Source organism: Mus pahari, chromosome 15 (genome assembly GCF_900095145.1).
Source record: "Mus pahari chromosome 15, PAHARI_EIJ_v1.1, whole genome shotgun sequence".
NCBI classification, from domain to species: Eukaryota; Metazoa; Chordata; class Mammalia; order Rodentia; family Muridae; genus Mus; species Mus pahari.
In genome coordinates, this window is record NC_034604.1 from 37051645 (window position 1) to 37071619 (window position 19975).

Sequence of the window (19975 nt, forward strand, 5' to 3'; positions counted from 1 at the left end):
GGGAGGGAGGGAGACTAGCTCCAGTTTCTTTTAAGTCAATGTAATATGCTAGAAACCCTGCAAACAAGGAAGTGCGGAGATGTGATTTATGGCAAACAGTTGAAGGGAAGAATGAGCTGTGCCGCTGGGAACAGGGGATAGGAGGTGAGTTGAAAGGCGGGAGCTGGTCTTGAGTCGTCCTCCTCCGATCTCACCACACCCACATTCCAATATCTTAAAGTTGTTATTCTCCCCAGAATGTATCCCCAAAGTCAACAGCTCTAGAGTTTGTTTTCATAAAACACAAAAAGTGACAACTCTAAGACTCAAACGCAGTGTGAAAAACCCAGGGGCCAAATGACTTCTAAAGTGAGGAGGCAGGGTTTGCTCGGAGTGACTTGCCTGCTGACCAGATAGCACGCATCTTAAGTTAAAACTCGTGCAGTCGCTAACTTGGCTTGGACTCAGCTCCAGCCCCTTTTAAACCAGTGGAACATGCTAGAAAGCCTGGAAACAGACAGTGTGAAGATGTGATTTATGGCAAACAACTCCACAGGTCACAAGGGAAGAATGAGCTACTACGCTGGGCTAATTGGGTATCTGTGTGGGGAAAGGATGAAATTGGATTCCTCCCTCGTCAAAAATCAATTCCATGTGGACTAAAGAACATATATATAAAAGGTGAAACTATAAAACTTTCAAAGGGCAACACAGAAGCACACCTCACGACCTTCAGACTAAAAGACATTTTAGCTAAGATTTTTCAAAAGTGCTGTGTGGGAATATATTAAATAATTAATTTTGTCCATCAAAAAAGATCCCACAGAATAAAACAAATATATAAGCTACAAGGAATTTATATCTAAAGATAATAGAATTCCACAACTTAATGAGAAAATAATAAATAACCCAAGGACTTTGGGGTGACAAAGGATCTGGAACCGGCATTTCATGTACTAAGAATGGTCAGTAAACTTTTAAAAACAGGGGAAAAGAATAAATCCATTGGCATCCACAGACATGAATGTAAAGCCACAATGAGTCTGAGTTTCATACCACCACATGAGCAGGTATTAAAGAGTGTGTTACCTCATGCTGGCAAGACTCTAAAATAACAGGAATTGTCATCTGTTGCTGGCAGACTTGTAAATTGTTACAGCCACACTGGGAAACAATTTGTTATTACCTAATAAAACTGAACAGGCTCCTACCCTGTGGCCCATCAATTCTGTTCCTGGGTGTATATCCTGGAGAAACTCTTGTACATGGGCACAGGGGACATGTTCAGGAATGTTCATACCAACACTGTTTATAACAGCCCCAAACTAAAAGCCACCCAAATGACAGATAAGCGATAGATTAGTCCTATGGTGGCATACTCCTGCCATGAAATCGGAGACAGGAACCATGAATACCCAGCAAACCTCCATCACAGGATATACTTATTGTATGTACTTTCTTTTCTTTTTAAGATTTATTTATAATCTATATGGGAGTACACTGTCACTCTCTCCAATCAGATCCCATTACAGATGGCTGTGAGTCACCATGTGGTTGTGGAATCTGAACTCAGGACCTCTAGAAGAGCAGTCGGAGCTCTTAACCGCTGAGTCATCTCTCCAGGCCTGTGTGCTTTCTTATGATGCTCATAGCAGACAAAACAGAGAAGCCTGTGTAAGGACGTGTGCCAGAGTGGGAGAAACTACACAAAAAGCCCTGGGATGACTAATGCACAATTTAGCACAATGATTAGAACACTGTTTTTCAACATTCCTAATGCTTCGACCCTTTAATACAGTTCCTTATGTTGTGGGGACCCCTGCCTTAGGGTTTCATTGCTATGAAGAGCCACCATGACCAAGGCAACTCTTATAAGGACAACATTTAATTGGAGCTGGCTTACAGTTTCAGAGGTTCAGTCCATTATCATCATAGCAAGAAGCATGGCATCATGCAGGCAGATGTGGTGCTGGAGGAGCAGAGAGCTCTACATCGTAATCAGAAGGCAGCCTGGAGGAGGCTCTCATTTCCACACTGGGTGGAGCTTGAGCACTGGACCCCTTCAAGAAGGCCACACCTATTCCAACAAGGCTACACCTCCTAAGAGTGCCACTTTCCATGGGCCAAGCATATTCAAACCACCACAATCCCCAACCATAAAATTATTTTGTTGCTATTTTGTTGCTCTAGAGGAAGGGAAAGCCATGTGGTTGGTTATTGAGGATGATGCAGAGAGCTGCACAATATCCTATTCCTGTCTGTACTCTGAGTTGAGTGGTATGGATGCACACATCACTTATACTATTAGGTAAGTGATGCCTAAAGTTATATAGACACTTGCTGTGCACATGATTATTTATGAATTAGATTTTATTTATAGAAAATAGAAGAAGAAAGACATGAGAAGTAAATGACAATCAGCATGGCCAAAGAGATCACACTGCAAAGATAAGAGCTGGAGTGGGAAAAGGTGGTTTGAATGAGAATGGCCCTCATAGACTCATACTTGAATGTATTGGGAAGTGTAGTTCAAGGTGTGGTTTTGTTTAGTAGGAGAGTTCAGTGGGCTGCTTTGTCAGAGATCGGAAGACAAGAATGTTGAGAGCAGTGTAGACGATGGAAGCATGGTTTGTGAACTTCCAAAGGGAAGCAAAGATTCTACCGGAGCCATCTATGTGAAGACCTGTGGTTGGTCCTGCTCAACCGGGACTGAAGAATTGGCCCTAATTAACAAGAAAGCAGAAACACTGAATCATCGTTGTTCACCTTGTTCAAGGTGTGGTTTGGTTGGAGGAAGTGTGTCACCTGGGGTGGACTTTAGGGTTCTATGTGCCTAAGCTAGGTTAAGTAATTGCTCTCTTCCCAGCTGCCTGCAGATCCAGATGTAGAACACCGTTACCTCTCCAGTACCATGACTGCCTGTGTGTCATCATGGTTCCCAACATAATGATGATGAACTAAAACTCTGAATTGTAAGCGAGCCCCAATTAATTGTTTTTTTTATGAGTTGCTGTGGTCACGGCATCTCTTCACAGTGATAAAACCCTAAGACAGAGTGTAGGATATTGCTGTGACTGACTTGACAAGGTTTGGGGGAGGATCATGGATGGACTCTGGAACTTCAGTCTAGAAGAGCCATTAAGTATTGAGAGTTCAGTGGGCTGCTTTGTCAGAGATCAGAAGGCAAGAATGTTGAGAGCAGTGCAGACCATGGAAGCCTGGTTTGTGAAGTTCCAAAGGGAAAGAAAGATTCTACCGGAGCCATCTGTGTGAAGACCTGTGGTTGGTTCTGCTCATCTGGGGTTGAAGAATTGGCCCTAATTAACAAGAGAGCAGAAACAGAGTCACTTCTGTGTTACTGGGATAATTGATGCTGGTCAGCTGAAGCTGAGAAATAGGTGGTGGTTAAGAAAAGATCAGCATCATGAGGGAGATTCTTGCTTCCTGAAAGTGTACACATAGAAGCTGTATTCCAGCAGTGTCCATGGTTATACAGAAAGCTGGTAACCAAACTTGGTAGTGTGAGAGTCACTCATGCGGTACTATTTTGAAGGCATGAAAAGTTCATGGAAAGCAGCTGAGTCTTGGTGCTGTGAGAGACCAGAAGAAGCCGTTGGTGAAGATGCAGCCTCCGTAGCAGTTGTCAGCCCAGGATTGAAAGGGCCATACAAGAAAAGCTGAGGCTTAGAACCATGAAGAGAGCCCGCTGGTGAGAGTGCTGCCCAGTTGCAGCAGAAGACCCCAGCATTTTGGAGATGCCACTGCCATGGGACAACCACCAAAAACAGCAGCAGCAGTAGGAAGTAGATCCTGCCCAAGCTTAGAAGACAAGCTGTGTGTGACACAGAGGCTGGAGCTAGAGAAGTGACTCAAGGTTTTAGGAGGAGTCCATGCTGGACATTGATTTGATCAATTGTGACTGTATCTTGGTATTTCCCTCTCAAAGTAGGAGTATGATTACTTTATTTTTGATTTTACAGGATCCTGCACCTGAGAGACTAAATTTTAAAACAGATTTTAGGCCTTAAAAGAGACTTTGAATGTTTTAAATAGAATGAATCTAGTGTTTGCATTTGTAAAGACTGTGGGACTTTTTAAGTTTATACAATGTTTTATGTTGTGATAGTGAAATTAATGTCTCGTCTTGGGGATGAAGATTAAAAAGCAAAAGTTGGGGCTTGGCAGTGATGTGCTTATGTGTCAAGTTGACAAGGGGTCAATTGTGCTGGATAGTTTTATGTCAACTTGACACAAGCTAAAGTCCTTTGAGTGGAGGAAACCTCAGTTAAGACAATGACTGCACCAGGTAGCTAGCTCAGTGGTTAAGAACTTTCCATGCTCTTGTGGAGGATTCACAACCACCATCTCGAGGATTCCCACATGCTCCTTTAGTCTACACACACACACACACACACACACACACACACACACACACAATCTGAAAAGAAAAAGAAGAGTAAATAGTCCCAAATGAAGCTGAGACATGAAACATAAGGAGGTGTGCTTTGTTCTTGCCTGGCTTAACCCATCGAAATAGGCCTGTGGACCCTTTAAAAGGAGAGAGATAGATGGAGGGACTGACAGACAGATGGATGGACAGAAAAACAGAGACTGGTGTATGGTGTGTAGTGAACCAGAAAGGAACAGTACATATCAGATGTCCCGCTAATCTCCCAGTCCCTGCTCTTACTCCAGGGGGACACTTTACTGTCCAGGCGTCCTCCTCACATAGATCACATTTTCAGTAAACAACATCCACTGTGTGACAAGAAGATGTCATATTGTGGTACTTTTTTGCTTTGTTTTTGTTGGGATATATTTGTATGAGGTTTTTTAAGTTTTTAAATGTGTATTATACTTATTATATTATATAAATATATTATTATATTTATTTGAGTACACTGTAGCTGTTTTCAGACACACCAGAAGAGGGCATCAGATCTCATTACGGGTGGTTGTGAGCCACCATGTGGTTGCTAGGAATTGAACTCAGGACCTCTGGAAGAGCAGTCAGTGCTCTTAACCACTGAGCCATCTCTCCAGCCCTTGTATGAGTTTCATGGGGTCCATTACAATAACTTTGTACTTACTTGCACTGTATAATAACCAAAAGTAGTGAGCATCTATCTCAAAAAACAAAACAAACACAAAAGATGCCTCCATAAGGTGAGAGCTGTAAGCAAGTGTGCAGGGCACTTTCTTAATTAGTGGTTTACGGGGAAGGGCCTACCCATCATTGTGGGTGGTTCTATTCCTGGATTGGTTGGTGGTCCTGGGTTCTATAAAAAAGCAGGCTGAGCTAACCATGAGGAATAAGTCAGTAAACATCACCCCTCATGACCTCTGCGTGTCAGCTCCTGCCCCAGGTTCCTCCCTTGTTTGAGCTCCTGTCTTGACTTCCCTCAGTGATGAGCAGTGATGTGGAAGTGTAAGCCACATCAACCCTTTCCTTACCAACTTGCTTTTTGTTCATGGGGTTTCACTGTAGCAATGGGTTTCTATTGCTAAGACAGGATGAAAGGCTGGAAAGGGAAGCAGGGAAAGAGTCTAAGGTAGCTCTGCCTTTAAAATGCTTGCCACACACATGAGAACACTTAAATCCAATCCCCAGAACCCAGATAAAAGACCAGGCCGGATGGAGTGGTATGGACTTGCAATCCCAGAGATGGTTCACTGGTTGGCCAGCGTAGCCTGATCACCAAGGCCCAGGTCCCAGTGAGAGATCCTGACTCAAAAAATAAAGAAGTGGGGGAAGCTGATGAGATAGCTCAGCAGGTAAAGGTGCTTGCTGCCAAACCTGAAGATCTGAGTTCTGAATTCTCTCCCTGGGACCTATATGGCAAATATAACTGACAGAGAGGGAGAGGGAGACAGAAACAGAGATGGAGAGAGAATTGATAGGTAGATGATAGATACATAGATGGTAGATAAGATGATGGATAGATCAATGATTGATGGATAGACAGATGATAGATAGGATCGTGGCTAGATAGATGATTAATAGATGAATAGACAGACAGACAGATAGACAGACAGACAGACAGACAAATAGTAACTTTTTTCCTAGAACAGGCAGAGTTCAGAGGCTTCTATCATTGCTGCAGTGTTTTTATCTAAGAGAAACGAAAGGGATTCAGATTCATGTTGTTAGTTATTGAATACCCTGCTAAGACGTGTGTGTCTGTGTGTCTGTGTGTGTATGTGTTTTAATAGTATCAGTAGTTAATGAGCAGGTGGACTCACATCTTAGACTTAATTTCTAACTGTGTTTATCCTAGTTAAGTAACTCTTGTCCCCCACAGTGTCCCCTTTCATTAATAAGCTACCTTTGATAAGAACTGAATGTGTTGATACTTACAAAGCACTTATAAAGTGTGCGGGGGAGCTAAGTCCTGAGTCCCTGTTAGTTGTCTTACTATTTTCCATGTACAGGTTTTCCCACATAGGTAAGACCTAGGTTGGCTCCACGTTGACAGCCTGCCACACTCTGCTATATGACTTTGGGAGCCCAACCCTGGTGTACTACCTGGACAGGCCATACGATATCTGCTCCACCTCACTCTGCCCAAAACCACAAACCAGAGAAATGGCGGGTGGGGCGGGGCTGGGCACGGTGTTGGTTTTCAACTGTGTCAAGCTGCTCTGCGTCTTGTTCATGTACCTGGCTTGTGGTACTCACTGGTTCTGCTTGGCTGTCTCCTCTGCCTGTCCAGGTCAGCAGTTCTCAGCCTGCACCTGCCTCCCCCGGACATTCCACAGCCATGGTCAGTGTGCCCAACTCCCAGCAACACCTTTCAACTAACATGTGAGTAAAAAGCTCAGAGCCAACCCGCCCGTCCTCCACCACCTATTCTCCATGCCCAGCCCATAGCACCCAAACAGCTAACACCACCCTTCCTTCTCTTCCTCTGATGGTTGAGAGCACGAATGAGGAAAACAAAGATAGACCGCCCAACATTGCTAGGAGATTGAATAGGGAGCGGTCTCTATTGTCTCACTTCAGGTTTAAAATATTGGGTCATAAGTGAATATTGACTTGCTATAGTCAGTAAAAACAAAAAAGTAGATTCAACATTGGGGTAAGAAAAACACTTGCAAATAAGAACCATTTGATAAAGAGTTTAGGAGTATCTCACAGTCCTTAAAATCTCAGAGGACTACTGGGCATGTCCAACCTGCAGCCTACACACTACGTGAGACCAAGCATAGCTAAGGATTCAGCCCAACACAAAATCATAAGCTAACTTAAAACATTACCAGATCTATTTTGCTTTTGTAATTTTTTTTTCATAAGCTCAATTATCCAGTTCTGGGGCATAAATTTTGAAGATGACAACCTCACGTCACAAAGTCAAAAGCTTGGACATGCTGGGCTGAGACGACCCCAAATCCAGCACAACAATTAAGTTCTTCCTTCAATGCCTTTCATGAGGCAGCTGTTCTCACAGCTGAGCCTCACTGTTCCCTGTGGTCCGCACTACCACCGTGACTCACACCTGAATGCCACCTACCTGATTCCTGGGTGAACTTTAGAATTGCGTCTTTCTTCTCACTCATTTTTGTATGACACAAACTGATTCGTCTCCACCCACCATTATGTGTGAAAATACTAATGATGATCACCCCTACCTCCTACTCCCTAATGTGCACTTTACAGCACCTAGCTGTCTCCCGGGCTGTTCCCAGAAGTCAAACAAACCCTACTCTCAGCCCAAAGTGTGTTTCGGTTTCTGTGATGACTCTTGTGTCCTGAGCCTTTCTGTCTTTGGACCAACAACAGACAGTACTGGGAAGGCATTAGGTAGACTGTCACATACCTCTGCCAGTGATCCTGACTTTCAAGCCATTTCTCTGATAGAGGCCAGTTCCCCATTGTCACAGTGCCCATGTTGGCCTATCTGTGATTTCCAGCTACGAGGAATGGAGAGACAAAGCCTGCTTCCTCTCCTGGCATTCCAGCCAGGTCGCTCCCCCTCTGTCTGCCTGCTGTGTTTAAGTTTCTGTTTTTTAGTGATTTGGGTTGCTAGTTGCTGGTGGGTGAGCTATAGGGACTGGCCTGCCCTTAGTAATCCATCCGCTCCGTGATCTCCTTGGGCATGCTCTGTTTCCCTGACCAGATCCTTGTGTTTCTAGGTTTGTAGCCCTACACACTTACTCATCCCACAGACCCGAGGAGCTGGACCTGCAGAAGGGAGAAGGCATCAGGGTTCTGGGCAAGTACCAGGATGGCTGGCTGAAGGGCCTCTCCTTACTCACTGGACGAACTGGCATCTTTCCAAGCGACTATGTCATCCCAGTCTTCAGGTACATCTCCAGGGCCCTTCTGTGCATTGAACTGATGATGGCAGACCCAGTGTCTTTTTCAGAGTACAAGCCAAGTAATAACTTTTGCCTTCACATTCCATTAACTTACACACAAAATATTTATAACTTTTCTTTCCAGAGGTCTCACCATGTATTTATAGGCTGGCCTGGAACTTAGCCAAGTTGGCCTCAAACCCAAGGACCTTCTGGCTAAGATTCCCAGTTGCTAGGACCACGGGTGTGACCCACAGTGCCCAGCTTCCCCTCATTTACTACTCTGGCCATGCCGAAGAGCCTGGCATGTATTATTCTCCACATGAAGTCACTGATGCACAGTGAAATGACTTGCTTAGGACTGTGTTTAAGGCTTTCTACTGCCAAGGCCCACATTTCCCACATCACATCTGTCACCAAAACAATACCATCAATGAGACTAATTGGAAAATGTGACCAGATGTCTCCCCCGGGGAACCTTAGAAAGGTTCTCAGGACACTTGAGTGAGACAGAATTTCCATAGAATCAACCCCATGCTTGTCCAGCCATGCCCAAGTGAAAGACTAGTTACCCTGAAGGAGCCCTTCCCTCTCAGCTCTCCCAGTGAGACGCCTAATCAATGCCACTGACCGGCAGTTTGCCCTGCCTCTTCACACTGTGCCCATACATTCACACAGACCTCAAATCTATTGCCACTCCTCCTACCTCCATCATCACCAGCCCAGCCATGAGGCAATGAGGCCCTTGTCACATGTCAAACCCCGTCTTTGTGACATGTCAGAGGGTCAGAAACCCCAAGAGTGGCTGACTCTATGAGACACTTTGGCAGAGGAGGGCAACAATAATGGTGAGGAAAGAAGGAACTCCAACGCTGGAGAAACTGATGGCAAAGGCTGCTTTAACCTGTGGGAAACAAAGGATGTGAGCAATGTGTGTGCCAGGAGCCAGACAGAGGCCATGACTGGCAGCAGAGGAGATGGCTTGGGTTCAAATAAGGCTACGTTTCCTAATACATAGAATTACCTTTATGCAACTGGCTGGCCAGGTAAAAGGTCCCTATTTAAGAAAAGTACAGGCAAAAGTGAGGTCCTCAAGCACCTCGAGAAAGGAAGGGGCTATGAACATATATGACAGAAGCTGAGATAAGGCACCATAGCCATTCCTTTCTATGTAAGATCTCTGGGATTTGTTGGAAGAGTAGCAAACTGTATGTAACTGACTCTTTGGTCTCTTTAAACAGTTACTCACTTTTTTTTAGATTTAGTTTCTATGTATGTTTTGCCTGCATGTGTATATGTGCATATGTGCAGGTCTAATGCCCCCAGAGACCAGAAGACAGCATTAGATCTCCTGAAGCTGGAGTTACAGATGGCTGTGAACCACCATATGGGTGCTAGGAACCGAACTCTGGGTCTTTGCAAGAGCAACAACTACTCCGCTCTCTCTCCAGTCTCTTAATATTCACTATGTCAGATATCATACCTTTTATGCACCTGGGAAAATATTAGTAAATAACACACACACACACACGCACGCACACACACACACACACGTGCACATACACAAACATACACCTGCACCTACATCTGTGTGTAAAGGTTTACTAAGAAGGGAGAATTGGGGAAATGTTAGAGTAAGCCACGGTGATTGTGGAGAGAAGTACATTCCAGGCCACAGGAACAGCAAGTTCAAAGGGCCTGGGGTAGGGATGTACCTGACACGAAAACCAACTAGACTGGGTTAGAGCAAATGATGGGTAGGCCAATTGAAGATGAGGTCAGAATGGTAAGTGGGGCCAACTCATCTAGAATTCTTACGTCATAATGAAGGGTTTGGTTTTAGCTCCACAGTAGAGGTTTTGAGCAGAAGAACAATATGATCCAACCTATGTTTAACCATAATCTCAGTTTGCTGGGTTGAGAATAAACTCTAGAGAAGAAAGGGCAGAGCTAGAAAATCTAGCTAAGAGAATACCATACCAGCACTACTGTGAGGTAAGTCATCACGTTGTCAGCATATGGGGTGGTAATTAGAAGCCGCAGATTCTACAATTACCTTAAAGCTAGAGGCATCAGGGGTTTTCTGACATTAACTTTTAGGTGGGAAGGATAGAGGATTTAAGGTGAGTGTGAGGTTTTTTTCCCCTCTGGTAAACCCACAGTGTGTCTGCTTTGTTAGGATGCCAGGGATGGATGGGCTTGGGCTGTGGGCAAGAAAACACTTCTTCACAGCAGATTGTGAGGTGCCTGTTAGTAACACAAGTAAAGGTGCTGGAGAGCCACTGAGTAGACGTGTCAAGCATTGAAGAGAGAGCCCTGGTTGTGTGATGCTTTCCAAAGCCAGGAGATTAGATGACATCATCTTGGTATGATGAGAGGTCAGGAGCCGAATAGGAAGCCAGAAGCAAAAGTCTCCAAGGAATAAGAGGAGAGATAGACCTAGAGGGTAAGGTCATTGCAACAGTTGCCATGGATGGCAGAGTTTGATAAGATGAGCCAAAGCTGGAAGGTACGAAAAAGAATGTAGAGTAACCATGAAGGGTCAGTGATAGACAGGGAAAGATGCCTACCCCAGCCTGGACCTGGGAACACTTTCTTCTATGGGCTCTGACCTAAGTAGTCCAGGGTCCATGCTGACTACCAACATCTCTGCTTATACACCAGGGTTAGCCCAGAGTCCAGGATGAATCATCAGAGTACTAGTGTGAATGAAAGTGGTCATATATTTACCGTCCATACATGAATACTTTGAGGAAGTATAAACTGAGGTCAGCTCTCCATTTCCTGGGACAATTGGGATGTGTGGTTGTACTGTGTGTGGGGGGGTCCAGCTGCCCAATGCTCCTTCTTCTATTGTCTCTCCTTGGTCTTTTCTTGGGTAGGTACCCGGTGTCCTCAAGTAGGTCATGCATTATCTGTGCTCACCCTTCTGAAATGGCTGCGTGCCAGACAGTGGTGGAGTTCTAGCACCACAAACTGGCATGAGCTGCATCCCCATCTCTTAAGTCCTGAGAAATTGGAACATTGGCAGATAAGGAGGTGCTAAAGCTGGGGCATAGTTTTCTCATGGGGAAGTGGCATTCTCAAGAAAAAGCCCCTCTGTCCCAAAATGCTGTTGGGTTAGAGGGGATCCAAGTGTTGCTTCCTTGATATTTCTCATACAAAGAAAGCTCCCATTGCCACTCACCTTAGAGGTTATATTATATATTATACATTATATATTATATATTATATGTTATACATTATATATTATATATTATATTGTAGATTATATACGCCAAATTTATCCAGCCAGGTACAGCTGGCCCTTACTCGTCCATCATTTTAAGTTACATTGTCCCGTTTCTCAGGACTGGAAAATGCTGTCCATTGTCAGCTTTGTCTCTGCTGTTATTATCAGGTTCTACCTGAGAGACTAGTGAGTCAGACAACCCATGCAAGGCTCCTTTCTGCTCTTTCTGCCTCCCTTGTCTGTTTCCTAGTTACAATGCTGACTCTGTGGTGCCTTTAACGCCTTTGATGTATAATGCTAACAGCCATGGCTCAGAGATGGAAGATGCCCCCTGGGCTCTGACACCTTTGCTCTTACAGCAGCATCATGCCCTACAAACTGAGACAGAGTTTAGGGATTAACTATAGATAAGACCTGACCAGAGCTGGGCATTGTGACATGTGCCTGTAATCCCAACACTCCGGGAAGCTATGATAAGAGGATTGGCATGAGTTTGGGACAAGGCTAGGCTATATAGTGAATATCAAGGCCACCAGGGCTACGTAGCAAGACTGACTCAAAAAAAAAAAAAAAAATTTATGCCAGTGCCTGGCAAACACAGAAGTGGATGCTCACAGCCAGCTATTGGATGGAACACAGGGTCGCCAATGGAGGAGCTAGAGAAAGTACCCAAGNACCTNAAGGGGNCTGCAACCCTNTAGGTGGAACAACAATATGAACTAACCAGTACCCCCNGNGNTTGTNTCTCTAGCTGCATATGTANCAGAAGATGGCCTANTCNNCCATCNTTGGGNAGAGAGGCCCNTTGGTCTTGCAAACTTTATATGACCCAGCCCAGGGGAATGCTGGGGCCAAGAAGTTGGAGTAGGTGGGTAGGGGAGCAGTGGCGGGGGGGGGGATAGGGAACTTTCGCGATAGCATTTGAAATGTAAATAAAGAAAAAATCTAATAAAAATGTGAAAGCCATCATGAAAATTAAAAAAAAAAAAAATTGACCAAAATGACAAGGTTTCTATTTAAGATTCAATAAGTGGGATATTTTATCTACTTGTACTGACAAAATATATACTCCAGCTACCAACATATCTAGCTCCTTTTAACCACAGCTAAACCTTTGCCTCCATGATGTCTCTTCTCCTTCCAGACCCTGAAGACATAAGCAGGCTCAGGTTTACAAAGCAGTTGTCATGCATCCATCTGTCCAGCATCCAAACCCCCTTATTAACAGCACCAGCATCCACTTGACTCTTTTTCTAGTGTAGTTTCAGTAGGTAGTAATCCTCAACTTTCCCATTCCAACCACAATTAGTTCTCTTTTCTTGGGAGTTGTTGGTGCATGAGACAGGGTCTCATGTAGCCTAGACTGGCCTTGATATTGTATAGATGAAGCTTATCTTGAGTTGCTTATTGTGGTGTTTGAATGATAACGATCCCCCATAGGCTCATAGAGAATGGCACTATTAGAAGGTTTGGCCTTGTTGGAGTAGGTGTGACCTTAATGGAGTAGGTGAGGCCTTGTTGGAGTAGGTCTGGCTTTTGGGAATAGGTGTGGCCTTGTTGGAGGAAGTGTGTCACTGGGGGTGGGCTTTGAGGTTTCAAATGCTAAAGCCAGGCCCACTATCTCTCTCTGTTCCTGCTGCCTGAGGATCCAGATGTAAAACTCTCAGCTTCTTCTCCAGCACAATGTCTGCTTCTGTACTGCCATGCTTTCTGCCATGACAATAATGAAGTAAATCTCTGAAACTGTAAGCCAGCCTCAATCAAATGTTTTTCTTTATAAGAGTTGCTGTGGTCATGGCATCTCTTCACAGCAATGGAAACCCTAAGACACTTCTCCTCCTTCCATCTCCCAAGTGCTGGGATTACAGGGCAATTTATCTTGACCAGTCTTGCAGACCTACTTCTGACTTTGAAACTGGAGCCAGGGAGAAAAGGATACAGGAAAGCTGAAGATTATTATGGTGAGACCAGCAAATAACACCAATACTCTGACATCAGGTCCCCAACTGAATCTTCAATTGCCCATTCAAATCCTGCTCTCAGATCCTTTTCACCTGGCTCCTGTCCTCCCAATAAATACCCTTCTATGTAATTATGCAGAATGGTTCTTTATTGTAGCCTTCATAGACACATATGCCTCTCTTGGGCCTTATGAGTAGAGGAAAGGGACAAGGGGCCATCACTTCCTGGCGTTTCATTCTCCACACAGACACTATAAAGTTGGCCAAGGATCAACCTTTCTCCCTCACAGAAGGCTGCTTCTATGGCAAGCCCAGTAGAACTGCTGTGTGAAATGCACTCTTTGAAAACAGGATAAGCTCTAACATTACAGAGAGAAAAGGACACAGGGACCTGTTAGCAGAGCAAACCAGAATATTCACTCCTCCCACTTAAGCCTAGAATGTCTTCTAGTCTCCTCTGGAAAACAAGGATCAAAATGTTTTCAAGTCTGGGGTTTCCTGGGGATTAATTAATACATGTTAGCAAAGTGCTTTGATGTTGGAAGAAAACACTAGGTAAGTGGTAAGCTTTTTGCCAAAAGTCATAGAGGGAGTCAGCACTGGGTGGGAAAAATCACAAGTCAGGAGTTCCTAGAATCAAGCCCAGTGATGAGCTTGTACCTAGTGCCATAAACTGTCACTCAGAGAAGGGACCAGTGGAATAAGGCTGACTTGGGCCTAATTAGCTGCATTCTGTCCTTGCTTCTGTTGCTTCTGCTGGGAAATGATTTGGGAACTAATCTTGCCTATTGCTTATGCGCTTTGCAGCCAGCAACTCCTAGTAGCCTCTTGTTCAAAAGATAGTCAGCTGTACTCTAAGGTATTAGCTAGTTTCCGGAGATCTTTCTCAGTCCCCAGGCCACGTCTCTAGAATGTAGTCTTGATGAACTACTCCGTTCTTCATTGAACACTCCATGGACACCAGAGCAGGTTGACAGCTCTGCATCGAAGGTCCCTTGCAGCAGGCGTCAGCTCCTAGAACATGTGGCACCCTGTGCGTAGCATTGGCCACAGTTAAACAATAGCTAACCTACCTTCATACAGCACTGGCTCATTATTATATTATTATTATTATTATATTATTATAGTATAGTATAGTACACACTGTGGTCTACAATGAGCTGAAGAGTGGAAAAGAAGACAAGGAAGAACAAAGAGAAGCAGCCTAAAGACAACCGTGGAGGACACTGGGCAGCAGGACACCCGGAGGGCTCTGGTCGCCAGGGCCTGGGTGGAGTTCTTTCTCTGGTATTATCAGAGGCTATTTCATCAACAGAGTGATGGGGGGATTGGTATGCCGCTGCGCACAGGAGACAGGATGCCAATGAGAGGAGAGAAAGGGATGTCAAGGAGCAGCTACTGCCGTGCCCTCCACTGGGTTTCAGACTGGAAACAGTGTCCATGAGCTTGCTGTTCATAAAACCTTAATCTTGTTCATGATATCATAGCCCAGGACTGAAGTGACAGCATCTTAAGAAGTCACTTCAGGGCTACCAGCCACCTTAGTTTATTTCAGGCAGGAAAAAAAAAAAAAAACAACTTTTCTCTGCTTCTCTAGCCCTGGAGCTAATATAGTTCAGAAGTAGGGCAGAGAGCTGGCTTAGACCTGGTTTCAAACCTCCAGTCTGGTAAATGCTTAGACAAGTAACCATATCTCTTTTGTTTGTTTCTTAGTCTTTGTCTCTGTCTCTGTCTTTTCCTCTCTCTCTCTCTCTCTCTCTCTCTCTCTCTCTCTCTCTCTCTCTCTCTCTCTCTCTGTGTGTGTGTGTGTGTGTGTGTGTGTGTGTNTTTTCCTCTCTCTCTCTCTCTCTCTCTCTCTCTCTCTCTCTCTCTCTCTCTCTCTCTCTCTCTGTGTGTGTGTGTGTGTGTGTGTGTGTGTGTGTAAGACATTTTTGTGTAAGTAGGTGTGAAGGCCAGAGGTCAACTTCAAGTGTCATTCCTTTGGAATCACCCTCTGTGTCTTTTGAGCCAGGGTCTCTCACTGGGACCTAGAACTCAACAATTAGGCTGGGAAGGCTAGCCAGGAAACTCCGAGTATCTGCCTGTCTCCACCTCCCTGAACCTGGATTTCATGATAACCAGCACCGCTGGCTTTTTTGTACATGGATGATGGACCCTCATGGTTTCACACAAAGCACATTACCAACTGAGCTCTCTCTCCAGTCCCATATAGTCTGTTTAATATCTCTGTTTCTAAAGCCATAGCCATATTGGTGCTACCACAGAAAACTGTTACGAAAAACTCACACTAATGTAGGTGAAGTACCTGGCCAGTGTAAGTACTCTCAGGTGTTAGCCAAAATGATTAGAAGGGAGTTCAGAAAGCATTATAGCAGACAGTGGACAAACACATTAATCAGCAGTCCATACAGAACACAGAGGCTATAAAATAATAGAAATCTTCACCTTCAGAGTGTTCAACATCTAGTGGGAAAGCTACTAGATAAACAAAGACTCGATAAACAAAATAAGCAAGAACAGTGAACTCAGGCTGAAGGAGTGTGGAATGAAGGGATATTAGGGCCATATAAAAGAATGAAGTCTAGGTGTGCAAGTTCTACCAGGACCTTGTGAGCCCTTCCTTGCTGTCAGGACCCACACTGTTATTAAGATGCAGGGAGATGGAATCAATTTAACCAGGTCTGTGGGTGAAAGAGTAGGGGTAGATAGTTGAGAAAGCTACATTCATTTGAAGAAGACTTAAAAAAAAAAAAAAAAAAGACAAGAGGACTCTTGACTGAACATTTTCTTTCTCCATTTCTTCTCTTTTTTTAAAAATAGTTCAACAGCTAGAAAGACATCTAGTTTTCCTGATTCCCGGAGCCCCACTGTCTGCACCACATGGGCGTTATCCACTTCCTCTGTGTCCTCCCAGGGTAGCTTTGCAGAAGGTGATCCCCGGCAAAGTGGACCCTTCAAATCTGTCTTTGTGCCCACTGCCGTAGTTAACCCTTCGAGAAGCACACCTGGCCCGGGGACCTCTGGACAAGGGTCTCTTAGGAAAGTTCGGAGCAGCATGGGAAACAGTAAGTTCTGATGGAGAGGTACGTACGTGCCTAGGGCCGATGGTGGGACTTCCAACAGGGACATGCTGTAAGTTTGTCACTAGAGCAATGTGTTCATTTTGAGCTGAGCCTCTGCAAAGGATAAGTCTCAAGGGACAAGCGTTTTTATTGAGTGTAGCCCAGACTACCCGAAGGCCACTGTCCAGGTCCACTTAAACATATAGGGTGAATGGGGTGATACCAAGCTGAGGGCCAGTTTGAAATTGGATTATAGCCAAGGGGTCCTGATTTTTATTCAAAACCAGCCAAAGGTTGATATTACTGCTCAGTGCTCCTCAAACGGTGTTCTAAGGACACCCCTGCAAGGGCAGAGGCTGGGAGGTCAAAGATGGGATGCTAGAGACAGTACCAAAAGCCTGTTTTCTACTATGTTGTTTGTGTAATGCATGCAGAGAGGTTCTTCTTGAAAAGGTTATACAAAAGCAAGGTTCACATCCTGAATCCATGATGTCCAATGTTTTCAAGATTAGTAGAAGTAGAAGTACCTAACTGTTACTCCTGGCACTGCCCTGTGACTTCCCTTCTCCCCTGTATAACAACCACACTGAATGCACAGCAGTCGTACAAAGCTATCATTAATACTGTGCTGTTATTAGTGTCTCGGTATACTAAACTGCATGACATTTCCTCTGTGGGGAATTCAAAAAAAAAAAATCTTGAAGCCTTATTGTACAAGATATCAAGGATTCCTTCCTGTCATAATCCAAGTGTGGGACGTCCTTCCATCAAACTGACCCTGCCTGCAGTCTCTCCTACAAACTCAACAAATGACTAAATATGAGATGCAGCATTGCAGGCATGAGTGGCACAGGGACAGTGTGACACATGGGAATATATATATATAAATTTTTTTTCAAAAGAAAGCAAGTGTGTTCACTTACCCATACCCCAGTTCTTTGTATCTCACAAACTGCATAGCCTCTTAAATGTACTCTCCTGCCTCAGCCTTCAGCCCTTTCTTTCCTGTTGCCCCCCAACCCCTAGAATTCACTATAACAGCATTGTGCAAGTTACTACTCTCTTTATTTTTCCCATTTATAAAATAGAAATAATAAAACTCACCTTATCACCACCCCTATGTTACATAGCATTAGCATAGCATCCCATCAGATTTAACCAACAGACAGATTTAACAAATAACAATACTGTGTCTACCACAAAATGAGCTCTCGAGAACATGGCTTTTTTAAAAATACGTTTTATTGTTAAAGTAACACTAATTATTAGTAAATAAATCATTTTGTTATTACTACAACAAAACAGGCCCATCTACATCATGAATGAGCTTGTTTAGGGTTGAGATGGTCCCTCAGCCTAGATCCCTTAGCAATGTAGAGAATTTGCATTCCACTAATGACAGCTCACATTTTTAAATGAACTCCTTCTGTGTTGCTGTAGTAAGTCTTGATTGACCTGGACCTTTGACTGCTTGTGTTATATGCCTATGTAATAAGAGAACATTAAATCTTTTGAAAATAGGAAACTAAACCAATAAACAGGCAAGAAGCCAAATGTCCCACCTATCCACTGGAGCTAAGGACAATGGCCTGGTGTTGTTTTCTCTTCCCTAGTTCCAAAATCTTTCTTTTCTTCCTTTTTCCTAGGTGACACAGGTCAAGCTGTCAGTCTCCCCAAAGGCCCATGCCACTCACAGGGCTGTCACTAAAAATGGGAATGAGTAAATGCAAAGGTCAAACTTGGGGCATGGCAACATGCTTGCAACCAGCAGCTGAGACACACCTGGGCTTATTGTCCACGCTTACTTCCTGCTTGGTGGGAGTTTACAGTCACGACAGAAAGTATGGACTTGGCTGGGGGGGCCTCTGTGCTAGACACAAGTGACTTTCATTCACACATGTGTCCAAGAGGTGTCAGGAAAGACCATCAAGGATGATATGTGGTTCACTAAATACTTGGAACCCTTTGAGAGATGTCCCACAATGCCTCTCAAGAAGAACTCCCAATCTTTCCCCCAAAGGCAAGGAATGTCGAATACCCTTGGTCACCTATAGGACTGATGTGTAAGGGATGGGGCTTTCTCCTTCGAGCCTCTTGGGGAGGACTTGGAGGAAGGACTGTCTCGGTGAGGCACAGACCCACACTGTCAGACTTCGCATTGCTAGGACAGGTACACTGTGCTGTCCTTCACATAATAATGATAGCCGGTAAACATCAGTGACTTCAGGAGCTGCCAGGAAGTTTGTGTATCTTGTAAGATGCAGTCTGCACTCTGCTGTGGTTCTGAGCCTTCACTGAGCAGGAAATAAACATAGACAATAACACAGGTGGTATTCTCAGCTGCTGTCTTAAGGCACTTGCTTAACGTGTCTATTAGCAATTTCTTCAGCAGGCAGACCTACTCTGTTTAGCCTTCCTCTGTTGTCTGCTCATTTTGCGTTCCTCGCTTTCTTTTTCCTCTCTGCCCTGTCTGCCACTGTGTCTGCTTCGCACTGTGAAACTTTGTATCTGTTTCTCCAGCCATCTTAAAAGACTAGAAAGGGCTGGAGAGATGGCTCGGTGGTTAAGAGCACCGACTGCTCTTCAGAAGGTCCTGAGTTCAAATCCCAGCAACCACATGGTGGCTCACAACCATCTGTAATGAGATCTGACATCCTCTTCTGGTGCATCTGAAGACAGCTACAGTGTACTTAGATATAATAATAAATAAATATTTAAAAATATTTAAAAAAAAAAAAAAGACTAGAAAAAGAGAAAATGAGAAGAGTGGGGAGGGGAGGGGGCCAGAGAAGAGAAGGGAATGTAAATTGAAGCAATATACTTCCAGACACCTCACACAACATTCAGCTAGACTGTTACCCCTTGCCAGCATCCCCAAATGACACCAAATAAAGAATAGGTCACCTTTGAAAGACCCCAGGAGAGAATAAGCACAGTCACATTAGGAAAGCGTTTATCTATTCTGGAATATCAAGCCACATTGCAACCTACATGCAAAAAGATGTCATCTACCCTATTGCTGATACCTGCTCTGTCATCCCCCAGATGGATCCCTGCAGAGACCAGTTCAATCAGGGATCCCCACTTTCATGGTGGGCTCCCTCAGGTGCAGTCCTACCATGGTGATCCGGCCTCAGAGGTTCCAGTTTTATCCGCCACAGGGGATGACCCCTTCCCCGACACCGATAATGGTGGAGATGGGGTCTAAATCTATCTACACTGGGGAGCCTGCCCTGACCTGCATCAACAAAGGTAGCAAGACCAGGATCCACTCAGGCAATTCCATCATCATGGAAGGCAAAGAAATGCCCAGCAAGAGTGAACCGTCATCCAAGCCACCTGCATCTGCGCCTCCCTCCATCCTCGTGAAACCAGAAAATTCAAAAAATGGCATTGAAAAGGTAGAAATGGAGTGACACTGGGAATGGCTGACACTGGGAATG

General features: G+C 44.5%; 1 protein-coding gene across 3 annotated transcripts in view; it reads left to right on the forward strand.

Moving 5' to 3' along the window:
- The window catches only part of Sh3rf2 (SH3 domain containing ring finger 2), a 104073-nt gene that overhangs the window by 79424 nt on the left and 4674 nt on the right, over nt 1–19975 (forward strand). For 2 of the 3 annotated variants that reach the window (XM_021214964.2, XM_021214966.1), the window contains 4 exons: nt 6693–6784; nt 8113–8283; nt 16291–16535; nt 19578–19933. In XM_021214964.2, the coding sequence (XP_021070623.1) occupies nt 6693–6784; nt 8113–8283; nt 16291–16535; nt 19578–19933 (864 nt within the window). The remainder of the gene's footprint in view (nt 1–6692; nt 6785–8112; nt 8284–16290; nt 16536–19577; nt 19934–19975) is intronic. The other variant, XM_021214965.1, reaches the window with a different exon arrangement.